The 26882-nt window shown below is 34.0% G+C and overlaps 1 protein-coding gene across 2 annotated transcripts in view; it reads left to right on the top strand.

Moving 5' to 3' along the window:
- Positions 1–26882, top strand: part of LOC124359198 (phosphatidylinositide phosphatase SAC2) — a 57453-nt gene that overhangs the window by 21553 nt on the left and 9018 nt on the right. Inside the window, exons 9-14 of one of the 2 annotated variants that reach the window (XM_046811752.1) lie at positions 3840–4001; positions 8681–8751; positions 15234–15437; positions 18810–18868; positions 25317–25479; positions 26164–26235. In XM_046811752.1, the coding sequence (XP_046667708.1) occupies positions 3840–4001; positions 8681–8751; positions 15234–15437; positions 18810–18868; positions 25317–25479; positions 26164–26235 (731 nt within the window). The remainder of the gene's footprint in view (positions 1–3839; positions 4002–8680; positions 8752–15233; positions 15438–18809; positions 18869–25316; positions 25480–26163; positions 26236–26882) is intronic. The other variant, XM_046811753.1, reaches the window with a different exon arrangement.

Genomic DNA, 26882 nt, shown 5'->3' with positions numbered 1-26882 from the left:
GTTTTGCTATATGGTATGCATAAAATGCCGAGCGAAAATGCCTGATTCTGCAAGAGTCTCGATAATAATTCATAACAAAATTATTTATTGGTATAATGTCCTGGATTTTTGTTTTTTTTTTTAGATAAATACATTTTCTTTATAAATATAATACATTCATCACTTATTTAACGTTTTTATACCAATAAAAATACATTAACAAAAATTTTATGAGCAAAAACATTTTGTTTTTTATTTTGACATAACTTAGTGTTATTAAAATATTTTATTTTTTCACTTTTAGTTATCCTGTCTTATACTCCATTTAATTCTTTACAAAAACACATATAAAAACTATTTTTATACTTATGAAAAAGTTTGGAAAATAAGTATAAAAATATGAACTACTACAAAACTAGAAATTTTCTAACCTAAACTAACACTCTGTGTATTGTCTACACTGCTAATGCTTAAATCTAATGCCTGCAATACTAGGTGTTCATTGTCAGCAATGTTTTTACGACTCATTGTTTATGAATATCACTTGAACTTTTTTTGAACAAACACAAAAAACATAAAAACTATACAAATGTATATAGTAAAGTACTAGCTGCTTACAATCACCGTAACTCACGGTCAAGTCATTGTTTTACTTACACACAGACTAGAACAATATACACAAACAAAATAATTTGAAGATACTAACACCAGAAAACTTTCAGTATTTACAATCATTTGTGAAATAAGCACCAGCGCAAACAAAACATGTGATGGCTCGTCCGCGTAGCGGTCGATTCTAAACTTGACTGACGTGCTCACTTTACAACCGCCGTAAAAATCAAGATCTAACCAGAATGCAACAAAACCTACATCAAAAGTTTCGTTGAAGCCTTTGGAATGATATAGTCATTGAGCCAATTTAGATAAATACTATATAAAATATAAGCGTTACTGCAGAAGTCGCAAATACCGATTCTGGCATTTTTTGCATATAACGCAGGATCGCAAATAGCGATGCTCCGGCACTCAAAGGGTTAAACTACATACACACAAATATTAAATGTCTATTTCTAAGCTATTATAGTTTAACTTTTTTACTGGAATAAATTAGTGGCATTGAACTTTTAAGTTAACATAATGTAAACAAAAATTGTATTAGTTTGTCATTAACTTAACTGATATTAACCCTTTGAGTGCCACGGGTATTTTCCGAAGGCATATGCATAAAGTGCCACGCTGTTTTTCGCATATTTGTAAGCTTTTGGGAAAAAAGCTGTTGTAAAATAACTACCAAACAGATTTCCACCATTTTGATGTTGTTTTTTTCTTATTAAATGCAGAATATGATACATATCGTTAAAAATAAAATTTGATTTATAAAAATATAAAACTTTCAGTATTTATAAAAATAGTTTTTTACTTTTGTATAAAAAGTTAAGTTTCGACCTAATTTGTGTTTATACGGTATTTTTAAGATTTTTTCAAATTATACCATGATAAAGGCCACATGTTTCTAAATAAAATCCATGTGTAATATCTTATTCTAGAATTTTAAAAACATGGCATTATATGTATTAACAAAATGCTGCCCGGTACCGACATTTTATAAACTGTACTTCATTTGTCAGAGTTTAGAAATTACTTAGTAATGATGTAGTTTTCCCAATAAATCTAATAAAACATTAATACAACACAAATAAATATGATTAGTAAATTTAGAAACAAATACTTGCTAACATATTTACATAAAAGTTTACATTTACTAAATAATAACCCTAATAATATTTACACTGAAAATTCACGTTTTTCGCTTGAACACAACTCAAATCATACATTACGTTTGGAAAGAAATACAGTAAAATACTGTATAAGTTATTATTTTATTTTGTATTTACTCAAATGCTTGGTTATCAGCACATAAACAACAAGAAAGGCCGTTACGCAACACGTACTCGTCCGCTACGTCACGTGACTGGAAGACAGAATCATCGTACAGGTACTTATCACAGCCCACTATTTTTGGACGAGTTTTCCTTATCAGAGATGAAAATAAACTTCATTATACGTTCCTTCTTCCATAATGAATCGAAAAATACTCGATGAGTCATACTTCCTATCTCCAAATCGTCTCCAAATAGACACGAATGGCCTGACATTTTCGAATAATGAAACGTTGTTCTTATAGTTTTTTATTTAATTGATTGTCGTAATAACTTGTAAATTCCAATATAGGTTAAATAAAGTCAGTTGTTTTTAATACTGTAATTTATTTTGTCCCCGATAAGGAAAACTCGTCCAAAAATAGTGGCTTCTTGATAAGTACCCAAACAACATAAGTTTCACAGATAAAATAGTAGAGAAACAACATAAAACTCGTATTTATTGATAGTTTGGAACCTATTGAATACAGCCGTCTTATTATTTGGCCAAAATAATCTTGTACTATATAAAATATTATCGAAATACGAAACGTCAAAATTGGCGACGCTGGCACTTTATGCACTTTTTGTACCGTCAAAATTAGCGACGCTGTGGCACTCAAAGGGTTAAAAATGTACAATTGCAGTAAAAATTATTGATACATTAGGTACTCTCATTTTACAATGCCAACTACTTAAATAATTTGAGTATTTTATAACTATTTGTGTTAAAAAGAAGTATTCAATTTAGTACTACATTTTACTGTTTGTACACCCATAGTAAAAACCATCCATTTGCGAGTTTTATATTATGTGAATGGTAACGAGTAATTGTTTTCTTATGTTTGGGTTGTGAGGATTATTAGAGTCTGTTGATATTTTGCAGAAACAGGGAATGTAAGAAGACAAACTAAGAGGGCTATTATAAAGTAAAGAACATTTTGGAATAAAAAAAACCAAATACAAGGAAAACGTTTTATTATATACATGTTAATGAGGGACTAAAATACGTCTTTTCTACATAATCGTCATACAAATTCTGACACGTATCATAGCGGTACACAAACTTTGAAATTCCTGTGTCATAGAGTTGTACCAGCTGTGGGCTCAGCCAATCAGTGATGCGTACCTGGAGCTCCTCATCATTGTCAAAACGCTGTGTTACTAGCCAGGTCTTCATTTTTAGGGACAAGTGAAAATCACTTGGAGCAAGATTAGGACTGTAGGAGAGATTAGGAAAAAATTCCCAGTTGAACGAGTTTAAGAGTCATTGCATACGGTTTGCATGACAATTCATGCAAAAGTAAAATATTGGATAACAATTTTACTTGGTGTTTGTAAGCTTCTGTGAAGCAATTTCAAACAATAAAGTTCGTGAAACTTGTGGAAAACATAGAGAAAGCCCAGTGATACAGTGGTTTTCATGAATCTTCATCAACTTTAGTGACCAGATCGTCAGTCACAATGCTCGGACGTCCACTCTTCTCTTAATCATGAACGTTTGTTCTGCCATTTTAAAACTGAATCTACCCCTCCCTGACAGAAATTTCAGTCATTATGTTGTTCCTGTACACTTCACACAGTTCCCAATGAGTTTATATTAGTTTCAAGTTTTTGTAAACAATAAATGAATGACAAACTGCATTTTACAGCTGGTGGGATTTTCGATTGCAGCATATTTAAAATTTGAATATAAAAAAAATGGGTTGTGCAGAGATGTTTCTTATGTCATGCCTGGACACTGACTGAGGTGCCGAGCAAGAGCGTTATAATATATATGATTGGCGAGTGTCTGGCGGTGTCAGGTGGTAATGTTCCGTACTTTCTGAACAGCCCTCGTATTAACTCTACCAGTTAAAAATAAATTGAATTAGTTCTATTAATGACATAACTGATTGTGTTGAGTTTAAGCTTACTTATGAGCAATGTTATGATTTTTAGACTGCACTTGCGAAGGCAGTGCTGGAACTGCAACTGACCAAGTTGGGTCTAATCCCTCCAGAAGGATGCCTGCCACCCACCCTAAGAGCCTCTTTCCAGTTGCTGTGGGCCAATAATGGGGACACCATCAGTAAGCAGTACGCTGGCACCAATGCTCTCAAGGTGCCACATTTTATAACAGATTTTCACCATTGTTGACAGAATCATTCCTTAGGTACTAAATTATTTTTGTAATTTTTTTAGTTTGTGATATCCGATTTCGGGTGGGGTGGTTTTGAGGACTTTTATTTATACAAGAAATAACCTTAACCCTTCGCGCGCTGTTGACAAATATAACCGCCAATATTTACTTTGCTCAAAACGCTGTTGACAAATATATTCGCTTTTAAACATTGAGGTTATTATTGGGAGTAAGTAGTTCCCAGTTTTGCCGGTGGAGTGCAGCAACTGTTGGAGTATTTATCCCTCAATAGAAAAGCACAGTAATAGTTGTCCCCGCCTCCCGGTTTTTCTCCAAGCTGCAAAATGGCAGCGCACTACCCATGCCACTGCCTGTTTTGCCAGACACAAGCGCTACTGACGAACTAACTCGCCGGTTTAGTTCGTTCGCGGACTGCGAGTGGAACTGTTGTGTTTACGTTGTCAAATTGGTTTTTGACATATTGGGAAGATGCGTTGTGTGTACACGCAACGGTTTACGCAAGGAGACCATTTACGTGTGCGAGACATGCACCGCCCGGCCGAACCTGCACCCGGATACGTGTTTCAAGACGTACCACACGTTGACGTTATCTTGAACACCGTGATGGCTAATTTTAGATCTTTTTATACTCATTAATGTTTTATTTTAATTGTATAATATACATACTATACATATAATATACTATAATATAATATTATACACGATAGTAAAATTTCGTTCAACATTTCGTTAAATTTGGTGTATTTATATTGTTTCATAATTTAAATAAACGTATTAAAAAAATTATACTTTTTTCGTTCCCAAAAGTCTTTTTATATGGTAACAAACTCAAATACAACATTAGCGTTGACTTTATGGAAAAAAAAATTTTGAGGTATATGTAGCGTTTGGGTATGGTGCGTCCCAAATTGCCGTAGCGCGGGAAGGGTTAAGTTGTACCCCGTAAGAACAATGCTACACTTCAACAATATTGAATCCTTAATTTTAATCCTAGAATTATGGGAGATGCCCCATTATAAAGATATGATTAATAAGTATCTGAACTTCTATTGTTATTATTGTGTGTGATATGTATAACAATTGGATATTAAAAATGATGCAAAAAAAGTTTTAAATTATTTTCTGAATAACCAATAAAAATATTTAAAAAACAAAAAAGTGCTTAGATTCATATTATTCATATTTACAAAATGAGATGTCTTCCATAATTATACAACTGAAAATAACGGCATAAAACTGTTTGATGTTTAAAATTATTGTTTTGGATTTAAAATAAAGATAGCCAACAATACAGGGTGTTTCAAAAAGAATATACATACATATTTGGAATGCATAATTTATAAAACTTGAAGAAATACGAATATGAAACTTTACACACATATTTACAAACCTCTCAAGTTCAGATTAAAAATGTTCAATATGTCCTCCATTAGCGACATGAACAATATCACATCGATACTCAAATTCCTCCCATACTCAGGCAACCATGATCTTTTTCACTAATGTCCGTACCGGGCAGTACGGATCCAGTTCTTCAAGTCTTCCAGGTTCTGTAGGAGTGGTGTTACATAAACGTTGTCCTTCACAAAACCCCACAGGAAGAAGTCACAGGGTCACCGTGGAGCCCAGGTGAGATATGTGAAGTCGCTAGCTCCTTGACGACCAATCCAATGGTTCGGTAAAGTTTCATTCAGATAGCCACGCACTTCATTGAGAGTTTGCCCATTCTTGTTGAAAAATATTATCTTTGTGTAGCCTTGGAAACAACCAGTTTCGTAACATAACTGCTGACCATTAACCGTGTTTTCAACACACAGACTTTTGCGAATTTCGTACATGTTCAATGGCTGCATGTGGGTTCTACAGGTCCAAAATTTGAAAATTGTGTTTGTTTACCTGACCACTAACATGAAAATTTGCTTAATCATGGAACACAATGGGTTGTGCAAAAGTGTTATCGTTGTCAATAGTATCAAGAATCTTGTTACAGAATGCCACATGTTTGCATTTGTCATCAGGACATAGAACTTGTATCAAATCAAATCAAATCAAAATATTCTTTATTACATGTTCATCAAGAACAGAAATGGTGTCAGTTTTACAATGATGTTGTACATAACTTGTTAAAACTTATTGAGATGTTTTTTGGACAGTCTATCCATGTTGAAGGAACTCATTTATGGTGTAGAAAGAAACTTGTAAGAGCTACTTGTACCCTTACTGCTCAGTGGCTGCCTTGTACGACTTCATAACCAACCGACATCTCGAAACAAGTCAGATTGTTGCTGCAGTCTGTTGTAACTCCCAACTGGCACAACAAGTTTATTTTGAAGGATTACGTTAGAAAGTAGTCTGAACTCATGCAACATTTTCTTCGGAAACATGAGGGCGGCCAGAACTTTTTCCATTACATACATATTTATCTAAAACAATCGATACCATTTGTGAATGTTCCACCCATTCGGAGGATCAATTTGGTACCTCAACCTGAAACGTCTTTGCACTGTAATCATAGAATTGTGGAATTGCGTTTTGCAAACTCGAGAACACAAAATTATATCAGCTGCAGAGAAGTCATTTCAAACATATGACGGTTACCATGCAAAACAGACGACAACTGATATCTAACGGTTATTAATATAAACCATGTACTATGTATTCGTTACTCCAATAGCTGAGCCAAGGCGCAGCGATCAATAGTTTAGACAACATAATACTTTGTAATACGTATATTCTTTTTGAAAAACTCTGTACAACTGGCTCTTTAGTGTCTTTATAATCTAAGTACTACCTCACATAAATTTTAATCAATATTACTTTCTTAAAGCATTGGTCTTGAAACTTATAATGTAAAGTAACTGTAAATGTTAGAAACTGGGATTTACTAAAACAATTAAAGCTTTTAGCCCTTTGAAGACCACAGGCCGATATAGTGGCTCTTGAAATAAACAGCCAAGAGCCAAGGTATCAGCATCGCAAAAAAATGTATTAGTTCAAAAATCCCATTGCGTGATTTATTGGCAGTCTTTATTTAATCATATTATTCCCTTACTTCTTTATTTTTAGTTTGTAATGTAAAAAAATAAAAGATATCCTTTTAGAATATCATAATTACATTATAGCATTTTCAAGTAAAAATACCTTTTATACCAAACTTTCATGTTGAACCATATGGTGTGATACATTAATAGTAATTTTGAAAATATTTCAGAAAACTTTAAGAAACTAACTTTCTTAAGATATTTGCTTGATTTTTTTCTGTATTCTGTATATGCATAACTTCTTACAATAACTATATTTATCTCGTTGAGGTATACTGTATTACAGTAGTTTTTATCAATAAAATATAATATAATAACAAATTTAATAATTTACTAATAAATTGTATTGACTATATTTTGATAAAAATTATCAATTTTTCTTATTTTTTTGTAATTTCAGTATATTTATAATTATGTAATAATTTACAGTAAATAGTCTAAAAACAACAACAAACAACAGATGACACCAGCAGCCACAACCTAAATATCAACAAACAATAAACATCTGATTTTTAAAGTACATTTCAGGTGTTTAACCCTCCGGCTGGTGTGCATTTGAGCCTTGACTGGCACCCTGTTTTGAAGCTTCGTGCAGAGTTTTAAATTTTTTATCCTGTACAATTAATTATTGGAGAAAACAAAAAATCTGTATACATCAAATTACTCTGCAGAATATGTTGTACAATATAAACATAATTATAATTTGACTTGCCTAAATAATGGTGGATGTTTGATGGTCAGAACTCAAAACTTTTTTTCAAAAAACACTTTTTTATATTAAGCCATTAAAAAAAAACTCAAAATTAATTTTATTTAAAAATCTAAAATATACATAATGTTCACTTAATTATGCACAAAAAGAAAATACATAGTTATAAACACTTTTATTTACAAATGAAATTACAATTGAAAAAAACAAGACTATATACAAGCACTAACAGTTGCCGAGTCGCGTCACACGGAAGTAGTCGGGAGCTTTTAGCGGCCAGTAAAATAACAAATATTCATATATATATATATATATATATATATATATATATATATATATATATATATATATATAAGTGAATACATTATTAGAAGGCTTGGGATCTTGTGATTAAAGTGATATAACTTTTATGCGATTCGAGCGGTAATTATCGGAACTATGACGTAATTAGTAGACAATGTTTAATGAGTCGTATATTACGACTCTGCCAGTTCACGGCGGGAAAAAATGATTCGTAATTTACGAAGTTGCCAGCCGGAGGGTTAAATATCGTAGCAGATAATTTTAAATATTTATGTATCAATATTAATACTCATCTCATATTCTTTCGTGTACCTGTTTAACAGAAACAAACTACAGTAACTAATTGCATTATGTGGACCTGTTCTGGTCTGCGAATTTGGATGTTTACATTATCCTTGAAAGATGTCTCACCAATTTTGATTCAATTAGATATAAGAAATACATCTAACCTGTTAGTTTCAAAACTGAAAATTGTTCTGTGGTGATAGAGTAACAACCTTTTTCTTGTTGTACATGAATATTTAGTGTTCCACTTGCTTGATGTTTGAGCAAATCTTGTCCGTTAACCAAAATTTATAACCTACAGGGAGACTACACAAGGACAGGAGAACGCAAGCTGAGTGGGATGATGAAGGATGGCATGAACTCGGCCAACCGGTGAGTGCCAAACCTCTATTGTAACTGCCAGTATTAAATGTATAACCTACAGGGAGACTACACAAGGACAGGAGAACGCAAGCTGAGTGGGATGATGAAGGATGGCATGAACTCGGCCAACCGGTGAGTGCCAAACCTCTATTGTAACTGCCAGTATTAAATGTATAACCTACAGGGAGACTACACAAGGACAGGAGAACGCAAGCTGAGTGGGATGATGAAGGATGGCATGAACTCGGCCAACCGGTGAGTGCTAAACCTCTATTGTAACTGCCAGTATTAAATGTATAACCTACAGGGAGACTACACAAGGACAGGAGAACGCAAACTGAGTGGGATGATGAAGGATGGCATGAACTCGGCCAACCGGTGAGTGCCAAACCTCTATTGTAACTGCCAGTATTAAATGTATAACCTACAGGGAGACTACACAAGGACAGGAGAACGCAAGCTGAGTGGGATGATGAAGGATGGCATGAACTCGGCCAACCGGTGAGTGCCAAACCTCTATTGTAACTGCCAGTATTAAATGTATAACCTACAGGGAGACTACACAAGGACAGGAGAACGCAAGCTGAGTGGGATGATGAAGGATGGCATGAACTCGGCCAACCGGTGAGTGCCAAACCTCTATTGTAACTGCCAGTATTAAATGTATAACCTACAGGGAGACTACACAAGGACAGGAGAACGCAAGCTGAGTGGGATGATGAAGGATGGCATGAACTCGGCCAACCGGTGAGTGCCAAACCTCTATTGTAACTGCCAGTATTAAATGTATAACCTACAGGGAGACTACACAAGGACAGGAGAACGCAAGCTGAGTGGGATGATGAAGGATGGCATGAACTCGGCCAACCGGTGAGTGCCAAACCTCTATTGTAACTGCCAGTATTAAATGTATAACCTACAGGGAGACTACACAAGGACAGGAGAACGCAAGCTGAGTGGGATGATGAAGGATGGCATGAACTCGGCCAACCGGTGAGTGCCAAACCTCTATTGTAACTGCCAGTATTAAATGTATAACCTACAGGGAGACTACACAAGGACAGGAGAACGCAAGCTGAGTGGGATGATGAAGGATGGCATGAACTCGGCCAACCGGTGAGTGCCAAACCTCTATTGTAACTGCCAGTATTAAATGTATAACCTACAGGGAGACTACACAAGGACAGGAGAACGCAAGCTGAGTGGGATGATGAAGGATGGCATGAACTCGGCCAACCGGTGAGTGCCAAACCTCTATTGTAACTGCCAGTATTAAATGCAATTTTATTTACATATGTGTAAAAGTTCCTGTTACCGTATGAATCACAAAGTGACGTGTAACACATTTCAACTTTTAAGTTGTGGAATACACATAGGAATGTCTTAAGAATAATTGTACTCACAAGGTAAGCAATGTCTATATTAAGTATTTTCCTCTTTCACTAAGTTAAACCTCCACATGCGCTGTTAAACTATTCCATCACCCTTTGCAGAACAATTTTTTTCCACCTCCTCCAACCTTTCAAGAGATGAAGTTTAATAATAATAGATATTTTAGGGTTTTGGGACAAATAGTGCAATCAGTCTGTATAAACATCATACTAGCCATCCTGTAACTAATAAATTGTTGTATCTTCTCAATTTTGAGAAACTAATTTTCTTTGTTTAAAGTGCATTATTAACCATAGATAATGGATGGAATTTTGTTTTCATCATTTCATCATTATATATTTCAATAACAGACGTGTTACCTTGTACGTATTGTAGTATATATTATGGTACATACACTTCTTTTGGTGTAAAATCATATAAAAAAAGATGCATGCAAAAAAGATAAAAAAAATTCAAAACATTTGATAACAAGTCTAAAACAAGATAGGAGTACGCCACACCATATTTGGTGTAACAGACTTAGCTAAAGTTGCATGTAAAATTTAAAGTCTACAAATGAAATATTTCTTGAGATATCTTGCCACATGATACATTCAAATTTCTGTTCATTAAGCTAGGTTTCATAGCAAAATAAAATAATTAAAGTTTCGGTGAGCGAGGGAGGTTACTATTACTACAATCCAAGAGTGCGCTATAATCAAATATTGCCACCAACTTTGAACATTGACTTTCCACTCTATTTTTAGTTCCAGGCTACATGTGTTAGTTAATATGTCACATGTTAAAAATTTCATATGACTGTACCCAGTCTATTGTAAATTTTGTTTATTCTGTTATTTTCTTGTTACCACCATGGTTACCCTTAAGGCCAATTTTTTAAATGTTCACTGTCGCCCAGCCAAATCCCGTGGAGTGATATTCGCCATCATCAAAGTCAATGTTGCCTATGTAGAAGTGAAGCTTCATGGAAAATATCGTCTTTAGGTCTGTGGATTTTAGGGATCTCGTGTGGACAAACAGACAGACAGGCAGGTAGCTAGACAGACAGGCAGGCAGGTAGCTAGACAGACAGGCAGGTAGCTAGACAGACAGACAGGCAGGTAGCTAGACAGACAGACAGGCAGGTAGCTAGACAGACAAAGACAGGCAGGTAGCTAGACAGACAGACGGGCAAGTAGCTAGACAGACAGACATGCAAGTAGCTGGACAGACAGACAGGCAGGTAGCTAGACAGACAGACAGGTAGCTGGACAGACAGACAGGCAGGTAGCTAGACAGACAGACAGGTAGCTGGACAGACAGACAGGCAGGTAGCTGGACAGACAGACAGGCAGGTAGCTGGACAGACAGACAGGCAGGTAGCTAGACAGACAGACAGACAGGTAGCTAGACAGACAGACAGGCAGGTAGCTAGACAGACAGACAGGCAGGTAGCTAGACAGACAGACAGGTAGCTGGACAGACAGACAGGCAGGTAGCTGGACAGACAGACAGGCAGGTAGCTGGACAGACAGACAGGCAGGTAGCTGGACAGACAGACAGGCAGGTAGCTGGACAGACAGACAGGCAGGTAGCTAGACAGACAGACAGGCAGGTAGCTGGACAGACAGGCAGGCAGGTAGCTGGACAGACAGACAGGCAGGTAGCTGGACAGACAGACAGGCAAGTAGCTGGACAGACAGACAGGCAAGTAGCTGGACAGACAGACAGGCAAGTAGCTGGACAGACAGACAGGTAGCTAGACAGACAGACAGGTAGCTAGATAGACAGACAGGCAGGTAGCTAGACAGACAGACAGACAGGCAGGTAGCTAGACAGACAGACAGGCAGGTAGCTAGACAGACAGACAGGCAGGTAGCTGGACAGACAGACAGGCAGGTAGCTGGACAGACAGACAGGCAGGTAGCTAGACAGACAGACAGGTAGCTAGACAGACAGACAGGCAGGTAGCTAGACAGACAGACAGACACGTAGCTAGGCAGACAGACAGGCAGGTAGCTAGACAGACAGACAGGTAGCTAGACAGACAGACAGGCAGGTAGCTAGACAGACAGACAGGTAGTTAGATAGACAGACAGGCAGGTAGCTAGACAGACAGACAGGCAGGTAGCTAGACAGACAGACAGGCAGGTAGCTAGACAGACAGACAGGCAAGTAGCTGGTCAGACAGACAGGCAGGTAGCTGGACAGACAGACAGGCAGGTAGCTAGACAGACAGACAGGCAGGTAGCTAGACAGACAGACAGGCACGTAGCTAGACAGACATACAGGCAGGTAGCTAGACAGACAGACAGGCAGGTAGCTGGACAGACAGACAGGCAGGTAGCTGGACAGACAGACAGGCAGGTAGCTGGACAGACAGACAGGCAGATAGCTAGACAGACAGACAGAAATGAACATTTTCCAGCCTCTTGAGTGATAGTGTTTGATAATACTCAACTAATCATTATAGCCTATGAAGTGTAATAAAGCCTACATAATACATATTGTTCAGAGAATGTTTTTCAAAAGAACATTTTCTTGGATTGGTTGGAGTGCTCAGTTGGTGGAATGGTCAGCAGAATCTCTGGACTGCACACTTAGCCCTTTTCCCTTTGGAAGCACTTTATAAAAATATTCCTCTCGGATCGGATTGGCACCATACCTGTTTTTGCGTCAGATGTAAAATTGTTTCTGTTATGTTGTGTTTGCATAGCTTATGTTTTCCCTGAGATTGGGCGGCCACCACTGGTGACATATTTGTGAGCTTGGCCCTCGTGAAACATTCTTTTATCACCACATCGTAGTCCTTTTGTGTATTGTTGTACTCTAATGAATGCTACTAATGTTTCATACATTAAAAATCCATGTTTTATTTATATTGCAACGTTTTGTGTCATTGAAATTTTGAAAACGTATAGACTTGCATGATGTAATTTTTATTATAATATTATATAAATTAATACACAAGTATTTTATTCTCTATTGAAAATTATAGAATAGTTTATGTAACAAAACACGATTTTTTTGTAACTCTTTATTCATATAAATTAGAGATCAAGACTATTTCATCTAATACACAGAATATTAAAATTCTAAAAGTTAATATACTGTATATTAGGGATAAGTTGATATTTATAATCTATAGTTCACTATTTATTTCGTCATGAGCAGCCGCACTGTTCTTGTACACTGTACACAATGTCTCTTGTGCAATCGTACCCTATAGCATACAATAAGGCAGTTATGAAAGATCATGTGTACTTATAGGTAAACACAAAAAAGTTGATATGTTGACGTGATGGGATACACTTAGTCATTAACACATTAAAAAAGTTGATATTTTGAAAACCAATTAATTTATAAACATTTAACTGAAATATAAAGATTAAAAGAAAATCTTCCTTAATTGGTTTTGATTGTTTCTGATATACAAGGGTTGGTTTTGATTGTTTCTGATATATATAAGGGTTGTCCGGAAAGTATCTGATATTCATTGATTACTCATTATCTACGGCAGCCACTGTTATCAGATTCAGCATGCACTATTTCTCTACCCTTCTACTTGCACCGAGAATAGTTTTCATTTATACCTTTATAATTCTGCATTGGTCAGATTTTTGTCCTAAAAATGACAAAACATTAGCAAATTTGCATTAAGTTTTGTTTTAAGTTTGAAAAAATGTGTGTGTCTCAAATGATCCAGCATGCTGTGTCTCAAATGACTTTCATAGAAAAGTCATGGTCTCAAATTCTATAAATTTGTGGTTCGACTGTTTAAAAAAATGGCCATGATGCAGTTAAAAGTGAAGTGGATGATTTTGATCGGTCTTCATGAACACGGACCCATGAAAAGATCCAATGTGTGCGGTTAGTAATTAGCAGGTAATTACTTAATAGTGTGTGATAGAGGAAGATTTGTACATAATACTGCCACTGTTGCTAAAACTCTGTCTGGTGATTTGGGTATAAAACAAGGGGTAACTAAAGTCTTCCTGAAATTGCTCACTTAAGATCAAAAGGAGCGGGTTTCATTTAGACTTGTAAGAAACCATGATCACTGACCCTAACTTCTGCTATTCTGCCTGAAATTGAAATTCCCACTGAAAGGAACAGGATTTCAAACAGTTGAATAGATCAAACTGAATGTGATGACAGAGCTAATGGCGGTCCTGAACGTGGATTTTGCAACTGGTTTTACAAGTGAGAGGATCATTTGAACAAGTGCATTATGTCCAATGGAAAGTACTTTGAAGGAGACTGAAGTTTCGTTGCAATTGATAATCTAGTTTTTCAACAATATAAAAATATCAGGTACTTTTCAGACATCCCTCGTACTTATCTTGGAAATCTACAAGACATTACGATATTAACCCTTTGAGGTGTAATGACGTCTTGGAACGTCACTAGGTTCTGTTCCACAGGAGTAAAAGCTGAAACATGAAAATATAACCCAGGAGTAAAAAAAAAAAAAAAAAAAAATGCTTAAACGTATTTTTTTAATTTATTACAAATAAAAATGTACAAAAGTTGGAATGTTTACATTTTTTTGTGATTTACAGGTGATTTAAAAATTTTTTTTGTGTGAAATTCCTCAAAACTAGGGTAAATACACAATGCTACATTGCAGTCTGGGCAGTGAAATGTGGTATCCTTCCTTTTCTTTTCACGGGTGGTTGTGTTGTAGCATACATAACACCGCTTTTGAGCTTTCCTTGCTTGACCTTCAGGAGTAGGGAGGGGGCGGGCAAAATGGCGCGCTGTCAGATATAAGATGGTTGATAATAATGTCTTATTTGCCGATTATTCTGCCTCAAAAATTACACTGCCAACTACGGTTTGGTTTAAAATTAGTTTTAAATAACTATATTTTTCTAAATGGATGCAAATAAAACAAAAGAAAAAAAATCAATTTTGTAACAAACAATAAATGACGTTCTGGAACGTCACATTACTATTTTGCAGCAGTTTCCCGTACTACTCAAAGGGTTAAGACGTTCTTACAAATACACTATATAGTTTAAACGCATTTAATTTTTAGATAGTGTTCCTGATAAACTACGTATTATTTTGATAATAGTCACAACTGTCACTGAAGGAAATTGTTATGGTGTTGGTAGTTACTTACGGGTTCACTTGCGTGACTCAACGCGTCAGGCTGTGCTGGACATAATGCAAGGTGACCCACTCCCCCCTCCTGACCAGCTCAATGTACTAGCAGATGACACTTTATCCGCAATATCTAACTACTCCAAGTGTCTGCCGGACACTACTGTCTTTGTGCCAGAAATCAATTTGTCTTGGGCACTCTATAAAACTACAAGGTTAGTTTTTTGTGTGAATTGAAGCAGATATTATTTTGTAATAGAAGTGGTCATCACTTGCTTTTGCTATGCACTTATAGTTCTGATAATGTTGAAACTTCTGTTAACAAACTTAAAGAAACTAATAATTAATAAACTAATAAATGTAATTAGTCATTTTATCTTACTGTGTAAAAAATTATAATACTTTGCAGAATTTTTTTAATTAATAAAGAAATTTAATAAGAATGTCCACAAAGTTTAGTATTATCCAATTATTCAAAAATATAAAGGCTGTCTAGAAAGTAAAGTAAATAAAAATTATTTTTCAATGATACCGTGGCATAATTAGTTTTGATATTGCCTTTGTAGAAATCTGCCATCTGCAATTGTTTTACACTGGCTTTTTTTAAAATTGCAGTGTGATTTTTCAACTATTTATTTATACCGTCATGCATTATAGCATCAGTATCAACTGGATTTTTGTTTCACATAAGTCTCATCCTCAGTTGTTAAACGATTGACAGCTTTGTTATTACTTTTTGTAGTAATCTTTGAGCAAGGTTAGTGATGTAGCCATGTCCAAGTAACACAACATCTGTGGTAGCCATAACTTTTTCCCATAACTATTTCTTGCACCAAACTCAGTGAAAACCCCAAAATTGTGAAAAAAAAAAATTATGGTTGCCTGTAAAGTCGGTTTTACGGGCGAAGATTTTACGTGACAACGTCTTTTTCTCGGTAGAATATTTATTGATATCAATGTTATTAAATTGCACAATAGGAACAAGGAATTGAATGAAAATAAGAATTGCACAAATTTTAACTATAGAAATATACTTTGTTTACTAAAACATTGTACATAATTTGAAATTAATTAAAATTTTTTATTGTAAATGGTAAAGTTGAATAAATCATTTACTAAAATTGGAATTTGAAATTCTTGCTAAACACAGTTAAATTCTAACTCCGCGCGTGGTGATTGGTCGGTTTAGTTCGTTTGTTTGGTCGCACTGTTATGACAGGTTAGAGGTTATAATTTGTTATTTTAAATGTTTGACTAGCAATACGCGCTGTTTCTTCTCAATCGACTGAATTACGATTGATTGCAGAGTGATTTAAACTAATAATTTACTTAACACTATCAACATTTGTCAATAGTATGACATAACCTATAAACTCAGTTTCTCAACTTTTGTGTCAATCTAACAATTAATCAATCAATCATAGTTTACGATAATGAAATATCAGTGTACAATTATTTATCTTTATTGTTGTAGTTGTTGTAAATGACGAATCTAAGCACTCCACATTTTCACGAATAAACATAGTTATCTGCTTTATCCCGTGCGGCGGACCCACAGTTATCTGCTTTATCCCGTGCGGCGGACCCACTGGACGGGCATCGTAACGTTACCGGGCGTTACACTTTTTCATGAGTGACTCCGAGCCGCAACCTAATTTAAGACGTTGTCACGTCAAAACATTTGCCAAGTTTTATAATTGGTTATTGTCACCAGTTCATTAGTCAAAATTCTTGGTCTCTCAAGTGATAGGGTTCTATGGCAGTGCACGTTTTAACACGTCATAGAGAGGAAAGTTTGAAAGATACAGTCTGAACATGTATTATGTACTGTATGTATGAATGTCCCTGCTGACCGCTGTGATAAACCAAAATGTTTTTTACTTTCTGGACTGCTCTTTTATTTCGTATTTCACACAACTTTTAAACAGTTTATGTTACACAAATCTTATGCCTAGGGTTACATGAGTCTAGGCAATAAGAGTTATGTAATTGAGTGCCAAAAATAATAAATCGATTTAAATATAGTATACTGTAAGTAATAAAACCATAACTAATATGAATAATACTGAAATCATAATACTTACCATAACATAGAATTTAAATTTAAACTGTACAACTTAATTAAGAAAACCTTAACAATGTCAAATTGGGCTATTTTGAGAATTCCTGTTATTTTTTAGTTCAATTAAAAGGATAGTGGATGTTTAAAAATTAATATCTCAAGAACTAACTTCTAACCCTGTCTTTATATTTATTATTTTGTAGATACACACAAAAAGCACAAGTATGTTTTGTTCTCACGTGTTTTCTAAAAGGAAATGTTTGTATTTCTGTTTCGTTGTGATGTATAAAAGGTGATTCCTTGTTATCTTAAGGTGTAAAATGTAAAAATAAGTTTTAAAGTATGATTTAATCTTATGTTTAATTCATAAATTATCTTTTTATATATCCTGAAGATCTAAATTTATTTACTTACTTTTACTCCCAAGGCTGTGGGTACCGAAGGACTTATCATCTTCCCCCCTCTATCTCCCCTGATCTACAGTATTAGAATTCTCTTCTACTTGTTCTAGTTTACTTAGGTCACTCTCTACTTGGTTCTTCTATCGTTTCTTGGGTCTTTTGCGGAGTCTCCTCCCTGTCTGATATCCTCTTCATGTTTCCTTAACTACTTATTCTTTTTTCTTGTAATCACTTGTCCTGCTCATTTTAACTCATACTCCTAGACTCACCCACACCACTGAAGGGCTTGAGAATAGGAATGTGGTATGTCGGAAGTTTCGCTGTACCAGAGGCAGTTGACATTTTGTCTAAAGGCCTGAATAAAAACCAGCTAAGTAAAGTAGTGTTACAGGAATCCAGATGTCCCCTAATTGGTAAAATAAACACAAAGGAGTATATGATATATTATAGTGGTAATAATGAAGGATGAAATTATGGAGGATTTTGCATTGCCATTGAAAAGATGTGGAGCGCTGCAGTAATTAATTGGACAACCGATTAATACATTGCATCGTGGATAATTGAACTCTTATAATTTGAAATTGTGGGTAGGTTGAACTGTTTCCCCAAATATTTTGATTTGCATTAAGTATTGTGTTGAAATAGGATGGTTAATTTGAATTTTGTTTTGGCGAATTTGAAATTTTTATGTGCACCATAATTTCTCTAAGCTAAACTGTTATGACAAATCATTAAAATGCATAGTTTTATACTATATTCAACCAACTGTAGCTCTGTGTATGGTTGCAAAGGCTGTGACTGTACAGTCACGACGAATCACATGATGATTACAAGGTATTTTATTGGAAAAAAGCTTTTATATAAACCAATAATATGAACAGATTGCATAGAATATATATATATATATATATATATAATATATATATATATATATATATATATATATATATATATATCTACGCTACCTACGCTTTGATTTGATAATAAATGCTGTAAATGTTAATTCTTATCTGAATAAAGGTGAAAACATTGAAGTAAACACCATTACATAAATGTACAAGTATTTTGTAATTGTAAATAACACAACATAACTATAAATAGGTCAAATCCTTGTGTTGTTACAGGTACTACCTAAGCAGATTCAAAGATGCTTACAGACAAGCTACCATTGATATGATGTTAGGTAAGTATGTCATTTACTTTTGAATTTACAATTACTGTAATTTCAATAAGCTTTCTGTTTGAAACAGAAATATGAGCTTTACTTATTGAAATAAAAACTTTTTATAAAATAGTGAGTTTTATTGTTTGATGTATGTATTAATCAGTATTTAAATGTTTTCAAAATAGCTAATAATCACTGCAGTTGATTAGTACTATCATTAGAGTATCACTACTAGTCATGATAGCCCAATTTGTACTTTTCAAGATGAGTTTTTGAAATTTCAAACTGAATATACAACTTCAAAATACAAAAAATATTGGGATATGCTAATAAAAGTGTATTGCTCGTAATTCTGTGTTGTGTAAATAAAATAAAGAGTAAATAAAAACTGTTCAGAAATGCAAAGTTGTACTTTAAAAATTGTAACCTAAATTTCTGGGGAAAGTGTTCAGCGGAAGGTTAAAATACTTATTTTTGTTCAGGTTATGCTGCAGTTATTTGAGGAACAATTCTTATTAAAAACATCTGGTTACAATGGTATTACTAAAGTTGTAATATACATAAAGCACAATGCATTTTTTCATATCATTACATCCAAATGTCATTTTGTAGTGATAAGTTCATTAACTTCATTAATGCCTGCATACAGAGTCTATCTAAAAAATGGAAACAAAGTTGTTCATATAATGTATATATTTTCTGAACATCTATGAACAGTAAATCTTTGTGATTTTAATTTTGTTTATAGAAAGATAAGTCAAGCGGGTAGAAGATATCAACCTTGTTTTAATTTTGTAATTGTTAGGTATTGGATCTGTAATTGTGCAAACAAACCTGTTGTTTGTTAGAAGTCATGAAAATAATATTTTCAACACATGGAACAGAAAGAAGGTATTTTGGCTTGTATTAGTGAATACCGAAAGAAGCATATTTCGTGTCTACATTGGGAAAAAACAGCAGGAGATTTTTCCCATACTACTAGTAGTTATACATTCCAACAATATTAAATTTAAGCTAATTTCATGTTGCTTGAATGAGTAATAATAATGTACTTGGAATAAGCTGTTCCTATTAATTTTAAACTGTATTACTCATATAAAGTTTTACTCTTAAGTACATTTCATAACTACATTTCATAAGTTATACATGTTTTGTTCAGTTATATTACATACATAAATGAAATACTTGTTTTATTATTGTTATTTACAGTGTGGAGAAATGTTTAGTTTATTAATTATTTGTTGTACTTAAATTACTTTTCCGGTAATTTTCAAATTTCAATGTGCCTCATAAGGAAAATATTTATGGGAAAAGACCACTTTTATGTTTTGAAATATATTATTCTTTTTTACATTTGCTATTTGAGAGAAGGACGTAATGCTGAGCTTATAAAAATAAATCTGTTGTTGGTTACTAATAGAGCCACAGCTAAAAGGGGGTTCGAAGTGTCACCCCGGGTGGTTTAACCACAGACTAAATAGTAGAGCTACAATAACGGGAGTTATATTAAAAGTTGACCTGTTCATTTCTCCGTTTAGGCATATAAAGCAAATTATAAATTTCAACCAACCCGCAACTTAAGATCTGATTAAGACCAAATGGTTGTAAACGATAAGCACAATTGTACTGTTTTTGAATCGGCTATGTAAGTTTAGAATTGCTGTATATGAAAAAAAGTTGTTATTAAATTATCATCTTAATTTTTATTCTAGACTGGACGGTTAAAAAAGCAGGCATTGAGCATGTTAAATGGAGTTTTTAAAACCATTATTTTAGTCGTGTCAATGTGTAAATTGCTATTTAAAACAATCCATTTTAACACAAATTTCATTGAACAAGGTTTTGTTAACTTACCGCGGTCAGTGCCTGCTCGTTTAAGTGCACAAACCGCCAGACTATTAAGGCAACACCACCTGGGCAATAAAAATAAGGCAAACAAATATATTTGAATGTTCAACATTTTTCATTATCCTGTCAAGATGACACAAGTTACACTTTCGTCTTCAAATTCATAGCAACAAACTGTTGCTAGTACTTTTAACTGTAAAATAACAACATGTTGATATTTCTTCAACACATTTTATATGCATGAATAGACTAGTAAAAAAGTTTTTTAAATTGTTAAGATTTAATTCTTCAGGTTTCTTGAAATGTTTAACCTTAACTATAAATTTATCTGAAACATCTTAAATTTAACAATATATGAACATGTTTTTGTTTATGTTTTGTTCTCTTAAGACAAGAAGTTGAGAAATTACAACTCATTACAGTTAGTCCAAAAGACCTTTGTCCTTTGTTCCGTAGTGACAGGATGTTTGGGATGGGTACAGTTGGAGATAGAGGCCACCTCCTGCCGAGAAACATGAGGAGGGATAACGGGCACTATATCTCAGTTATGTCACCTTGAAAAAAGGGGAGACCAGCTCTGCACTAACCTATCAGTCAAAACGGGCAATTCTACCACGCCCTTAGATTCAAGCTAGACTGCTTCTGACACTAGGGCTGGACTCACATTGGAGGAGCAAACTGTTGGAAGCAAATGTTGCGATTTAATTTGTTCTTATAATTTTTCCGACTTTTGTATACTTCTCCATTCATTCGAATGGGTTGTCGCACAAGGAAAGAGTGCCTTTGTACGTGAGCGCCTGTCTCAGAACATCGGGTCACGAGGCATTTGAAACAATGTCGCCTAAGACAAATTTGATGTCTCACCACAACACTCAGAAGCAAAAGGTTTGCCCATGCGCATACAACGGCAAATTAACTTAACCTTACTTTTTTCGTGTGCATCTTATGTTTGTGTTGTTTTGTGTCATATATTCCTTTCAAAATGTCAAAAGAATTTATTGATGAATTGGTATATGTGGATAAACTGTTAGTAATGGTAGTGACAAAGCTAGTACTATACGATCATCAGAACCAGGATGATACATATCTAACATTTTGACAAACTGCGCATTTAGGGCTCAGTCTTGTTCCCTCGTTAGAAGTAAGCTCTGAACCAGCCTTTTTAAGTCAAAACAGACGGGGTGGCACACCCTTATGTCTAGGCTAGCTAGAACCTTTGACTCAGGGAACCCCACCAACTCCCAACAGTCATTTGATGAAGTAGACTAGACCTATCGAGCTACCCTTGCACCCCAGAATCTGAAAATTTACGGTTAGTGATGTGCTGCTCCTTGACATCCATAAGGTTGCCCAGATTTAAGTGACACATCGGTTTTTCTCTTTGACCAGTGTGGGTTCAGCTAGAAGGTATAAACCAACCAGAAATAAACCCTCGGGGGTGGGGGGGGATAGCATGGCCTTAAAATAAATAACAATGACTAAAAAAAATTTTACATCTTAATCGACTTTAAAAATTATTATTTATGAGCAACACTTAGAAGAAGATTACCTATACATCACAACATAACTCCAAATATTCCTTACTCTTCCAGTCTTGGCGATTCAATGGAGAGCAAGCTGAAGTAACTTGAAAGAATGTATCTGACCATCAGTTCCGTTGGTTGTGCCATTGTAAAAATATGAAAATATTAAGTATCCGTAATTTCACTGCTGATATGAAAAGTATAAAACTGTTTTGGTTTCTCCTGGCTACATAAACACATCATAATATTTTTTAATGTGCTCAATTTAAATGCAGATATATAAAGTAACACATGTAAAATTCTTTTGGTTTTTCCTAGCAAGATCAAAAATTTTGTAATTGTTAAAATGTACATAATTTAACTGCAGGTATAAAAAGTTATGTACATAAAATTGTTTTGGTTTGTTCTGGCCACATCAACATTTCATAATTTAAAAAATGTACTCAATTTAACTGCAAATATAAAATTTACACACACAGTACAAAATTGTCGTGGTTTGTTCTCATCTTTCTAATAAACAAGTTGTATACTTCATTCTATCATTGGTACAAAATACTACGAATATAATATTATTAATAATTAATCTTGGATTATTTACAAGCTTATCTAGAAGCAGCATAAAACTAAATATTTAAATGGACAAAGTTAATTGGTGGGAATGGGCAGCAATTTCAGGATTTGCCCCCTCTGGAAAAATATGTAGCTGCAGCTCTGGTCATTATTAATTATATTAAATATATACCATTTTATGATGTTTCAGAAACAGAGTAAGTAATATATTTGGTAAAACCTGTCATATAATTTTCATAGGTGTCTATGTACTATCCTACACAATAATGGGTACACAAAAAACGTATTACAATATTTACTACATATTTAGACTAACCTAATGTTACGTCTTTTATGTAACACTCTAAGGTAACAAACAACATCCTGTCTATGGTACAGTAAATGCCACCGAGAAATTACGTCATTCACATATGAAGGTATCTACAATAAACAATGGACATCCTTTAACACTAACACAACAACCTTCACTCACCTCACTTATGCACCGAGCTGATAGATAGCCACAGGCATACTCTGCACATGGGCTATCATGCCACGAGGGTATGCCATTGTATTCTGATCAGTGACTGTGAACTAACAAGGAAAGGATACTTTGATGTATTCGTGATGTGGAGTACATGAACTCTGCAACCTTCCAGCACATTGTCTGAGGCTTTACGAGCGGAAACCTTCGTACATGGATGTGAAGCTCTACAACCGCCTACCACCTCACCTGTTGTCCAAAAGAGGAAAGGAATTGAAGACCGCTCTACATGAATGGCTTATAGAATGCCCATTCTACACGCTAGAAGAGTTTCTGCAAAAATTCTTCCCCTAATGTTAATGTATTTATGACACTATTTATAATCTCAAAGATTGTAAACTCATGGTTACTCATAAGGCCAATATTTAACCATGTCCAATGGAGGGACAGGCACCATCATTGAACTTGATGTTGCCTATATAGAAACGAACCATCATGGAACATTTCAATTCTATAAGTCACTTATTTTCAAGACAGACAGACATATAGACAGATAGAAATGAAGTTTTCCCAACCCTTTGGGTGATAAGCTTCTTGCAAAACTCAAATTAAATGTAAAATACTTCGTAAACATAATTTTGTAAAGAGAAACATGAACGAATAGTGAATAATATACATTTTGCAGTTTTGTCTACAAATATTACAAAATGTAATATCTATTTCTTACAATTGAATAAGTTGAGCATGAAAAGATTTATATACAATGACAGATGTTTACAAGATTACAGGTGCCATAATTAATTAATAAAAATATTTTTTAGTCTAAAGTTTAAATACTGCTATGATACCTAATTAAATAAATAACAATTTGAATGTATTAATGTTATATTATTATTATTATATTATTTTTTTGGTTATTTTAAGCATGCATATAATGATAAAATAAGTAATTATCAAAAAAATGGAATATAGAAATAAATATTATTTAAATTTTGTTTCTCAAAAACTAGTGGTGAAGAGTAATACTTTATATTAATTAGTTTTTGTTAAAAAATTATAAATGCAAATAAATTGGTAGTTGGATATTCAGAACAAATCTCTTTTAAAATAATTTAAGTGATAATTTAGATTACGTTCTTCAAAAGTTCAGTTAATATGGGATAATTTACAGACATTCTCCAGATTGGGTAAGTCCTGATGTCCAAGATTGTGGAAAGTTATAATGTTCAGCTTATCTCAGCAAAAGATAGTTTCATCAATACTATAAAGTAGTAGCAAGTATTTAAAGCATTGATTGGTTATAAAGAACCTCTAATCAAGTTTGTTTATAAAACTTTGAGCATTTAATGCCTACCTAAAATACATTTATATACAGAATTTTAATTTGGGAAGGTAGCCAAGGGCTGAATAAAGTTATTATTCCTAGTAAAGGAATTAACATAAATGGATGTAGTTAATGAACCATTATAAATGAAAGTGAAAAATTTCCTGTCTGAAGAATTACATAATGTAAAATATTTCTTGAATTATAATTTTTAGGAAATTGCACATAATTTTAAATCAATAGCATTACATGTTTATTGTTAGATATTAATATTATTTGTTAAGTTATTTAAATATTACTAAATGTTAATAAAAACACAACTTTTTCCAAATTGTTTATTTTTTGGACGAGGCCTTTCAAAACCAAAGGTTTCATCTTCAGGCAACTCCACTTGTGTTTTCATTAACATTTAGTAATATTTAAAGAATGTTCCAATTGCTCCAAGAGTCTACAATGTTAAGTTATTGTTTTATAGATGTTGAATATAAAAGGGTGATAGTTTTATACAATTTGTTTATTGTGAATATATATATTGTAGTTGTGACAAAAAAATGTCCTTTTTTAAATGATAAAGTTTAAAGTTTGTTTTATAATTTATTTAAGTAATCAATCTGTATCATATAGAGTAGATGTTTGAAAACAACGTCAAGAGTTTTAACTTGATTCATAGTGTGATGATAAAAGAGACATGTTGAGTCTTTGATAGAGGATTGCAAGAAACTGCAATTGTTGTGACAGGTAACCCCTTGCCCGAGGACGTGTTCATGCAGGGAGAGGTGGAGGAGGACAACTCTGCCAGTGTGGAACACGTTAAGTCACTCATAGAGGACTGCAAGAAGCTACTGTTGTCGGACTCCTCACTAGTGCTGGGAGCTTGGGGTCTCATAGATGCTGACCCTGTGTGAGTTTCAACGCTCCCTGCCCCATTTATCACTTGATGTAGCCTAGTAAACAAACAATGTCAATTCAATAATATTTTTTTGTTCACATATTAAAAATTTGTTAAGATACATGTTAATAATTATGTTACATAAATTAATAGTCAAGATTTTGAATATAACGTAATTTACAGCTTGTATAAAACGTAACATAATACATACGTAACGTAATATTACAGCGTACATAAAAATTTAATGTTTGGGATAATGTATAATGGCAATTTTTTTATATTTAACCTTTTGTGCTAGGGAGGGTCTTATAAGAAATTATCCTTTCAGGTGTGTATGCCAGCATTACTGGCCATTCTGGTTGATGTGTTACATTACACTAACAATATTACATAGAGTATAAAAAAGCGTTGATTTGCCAGCTGTTCTACTCATGTGGGAAGAATACGAAATCATTAGTGGCCAGCTGACCGGAACTGAGTACAAAAGGTTTATAGTTATAATATCAATTTAAGAAGTAGAACAAGATATAGCTTTTAAGTAAGGGGAGGAGGTGATATTAGTTAATGTAATTAGTTACCACTTTTATTGTTAATTACATTTTTAAAATGTTTTTTAATGATTGAATTTATATATTTTGAGTTATTGCTGAAAAATTATTATACTAAGATATTATTATTAGAAATTGTATGGTGCAGGACTGGAGATCCCAGTGAGACAGAGATGGACACTATTCTGATCCTCACAAGAGATTCCTACTATGTGGCAGAGTGAGTATAGTTATTTTGTCAGATTCTTCCTCTATACATGTATTGTGAGATTGTGGATGGGTAAGGAGCTGTTTCCACGGGCTAAATACAAGCTAGTCTTGCCTATAAACTGGATATATTTTATTACTAAAAACATGCTTAACAATTAACAATGCTTAAATGGTTTGTAATTGTAATACCATAATTGGTGTATAATATTTATATACTACTAGCTGTTTCCCGCGGCTTCGCACGCTTTACGTAAGCCTTGGCCATGTATTTGCACTTCTAGTTTAAGTGCATTATATTTCTAACACCGATGTAGAGTTTGCCTTGTTGTCACGATCAAGAAAATCTGTGTATGCTTATTATATAGCCATTATACACGTACATGTATTTTATTATAAAGCGGTCTAACAGTCAAGCTTTAAGTTCAACCATATATTTATCATAAAGACAAACATATATTCTAACTTAGTGCCTTCAAATAGTCTTTGGCAAATTAATATTTATTACTATTTATATTTATTTCAGTAACTGTCTCGTAATTGCAGTTTATAATGTGCAGGCTCTTTGAAAACTTTTATATTTTGCAGCGCCACCTCGTGGTGAGTTTTATAAATGAGTATACCATATAAACCTTCTCCGTTGAAAAGTACATATACATT

This window comes from Homalodisca vitripennis, chromosome 4, assembly GCF_021130785.1.
Source record: "Homalodisca vitripennis isolate AUS2020 chromosome 4, UT_GWSS_2.1, whole genome shotgun sequence".
Classification (NCBI taxonomy): Eukaryota; Metazoa; Arthropoda; class Insecta; order Hemiptera; family Cicadellidae; genus Homalodisca; species Homalodisca vitripennis.
The sequence above is the reverse complement of the archived record's forward strand: the minus strand, read 5'-3'. Positions and strand labels throughout refer to the sequence as shown.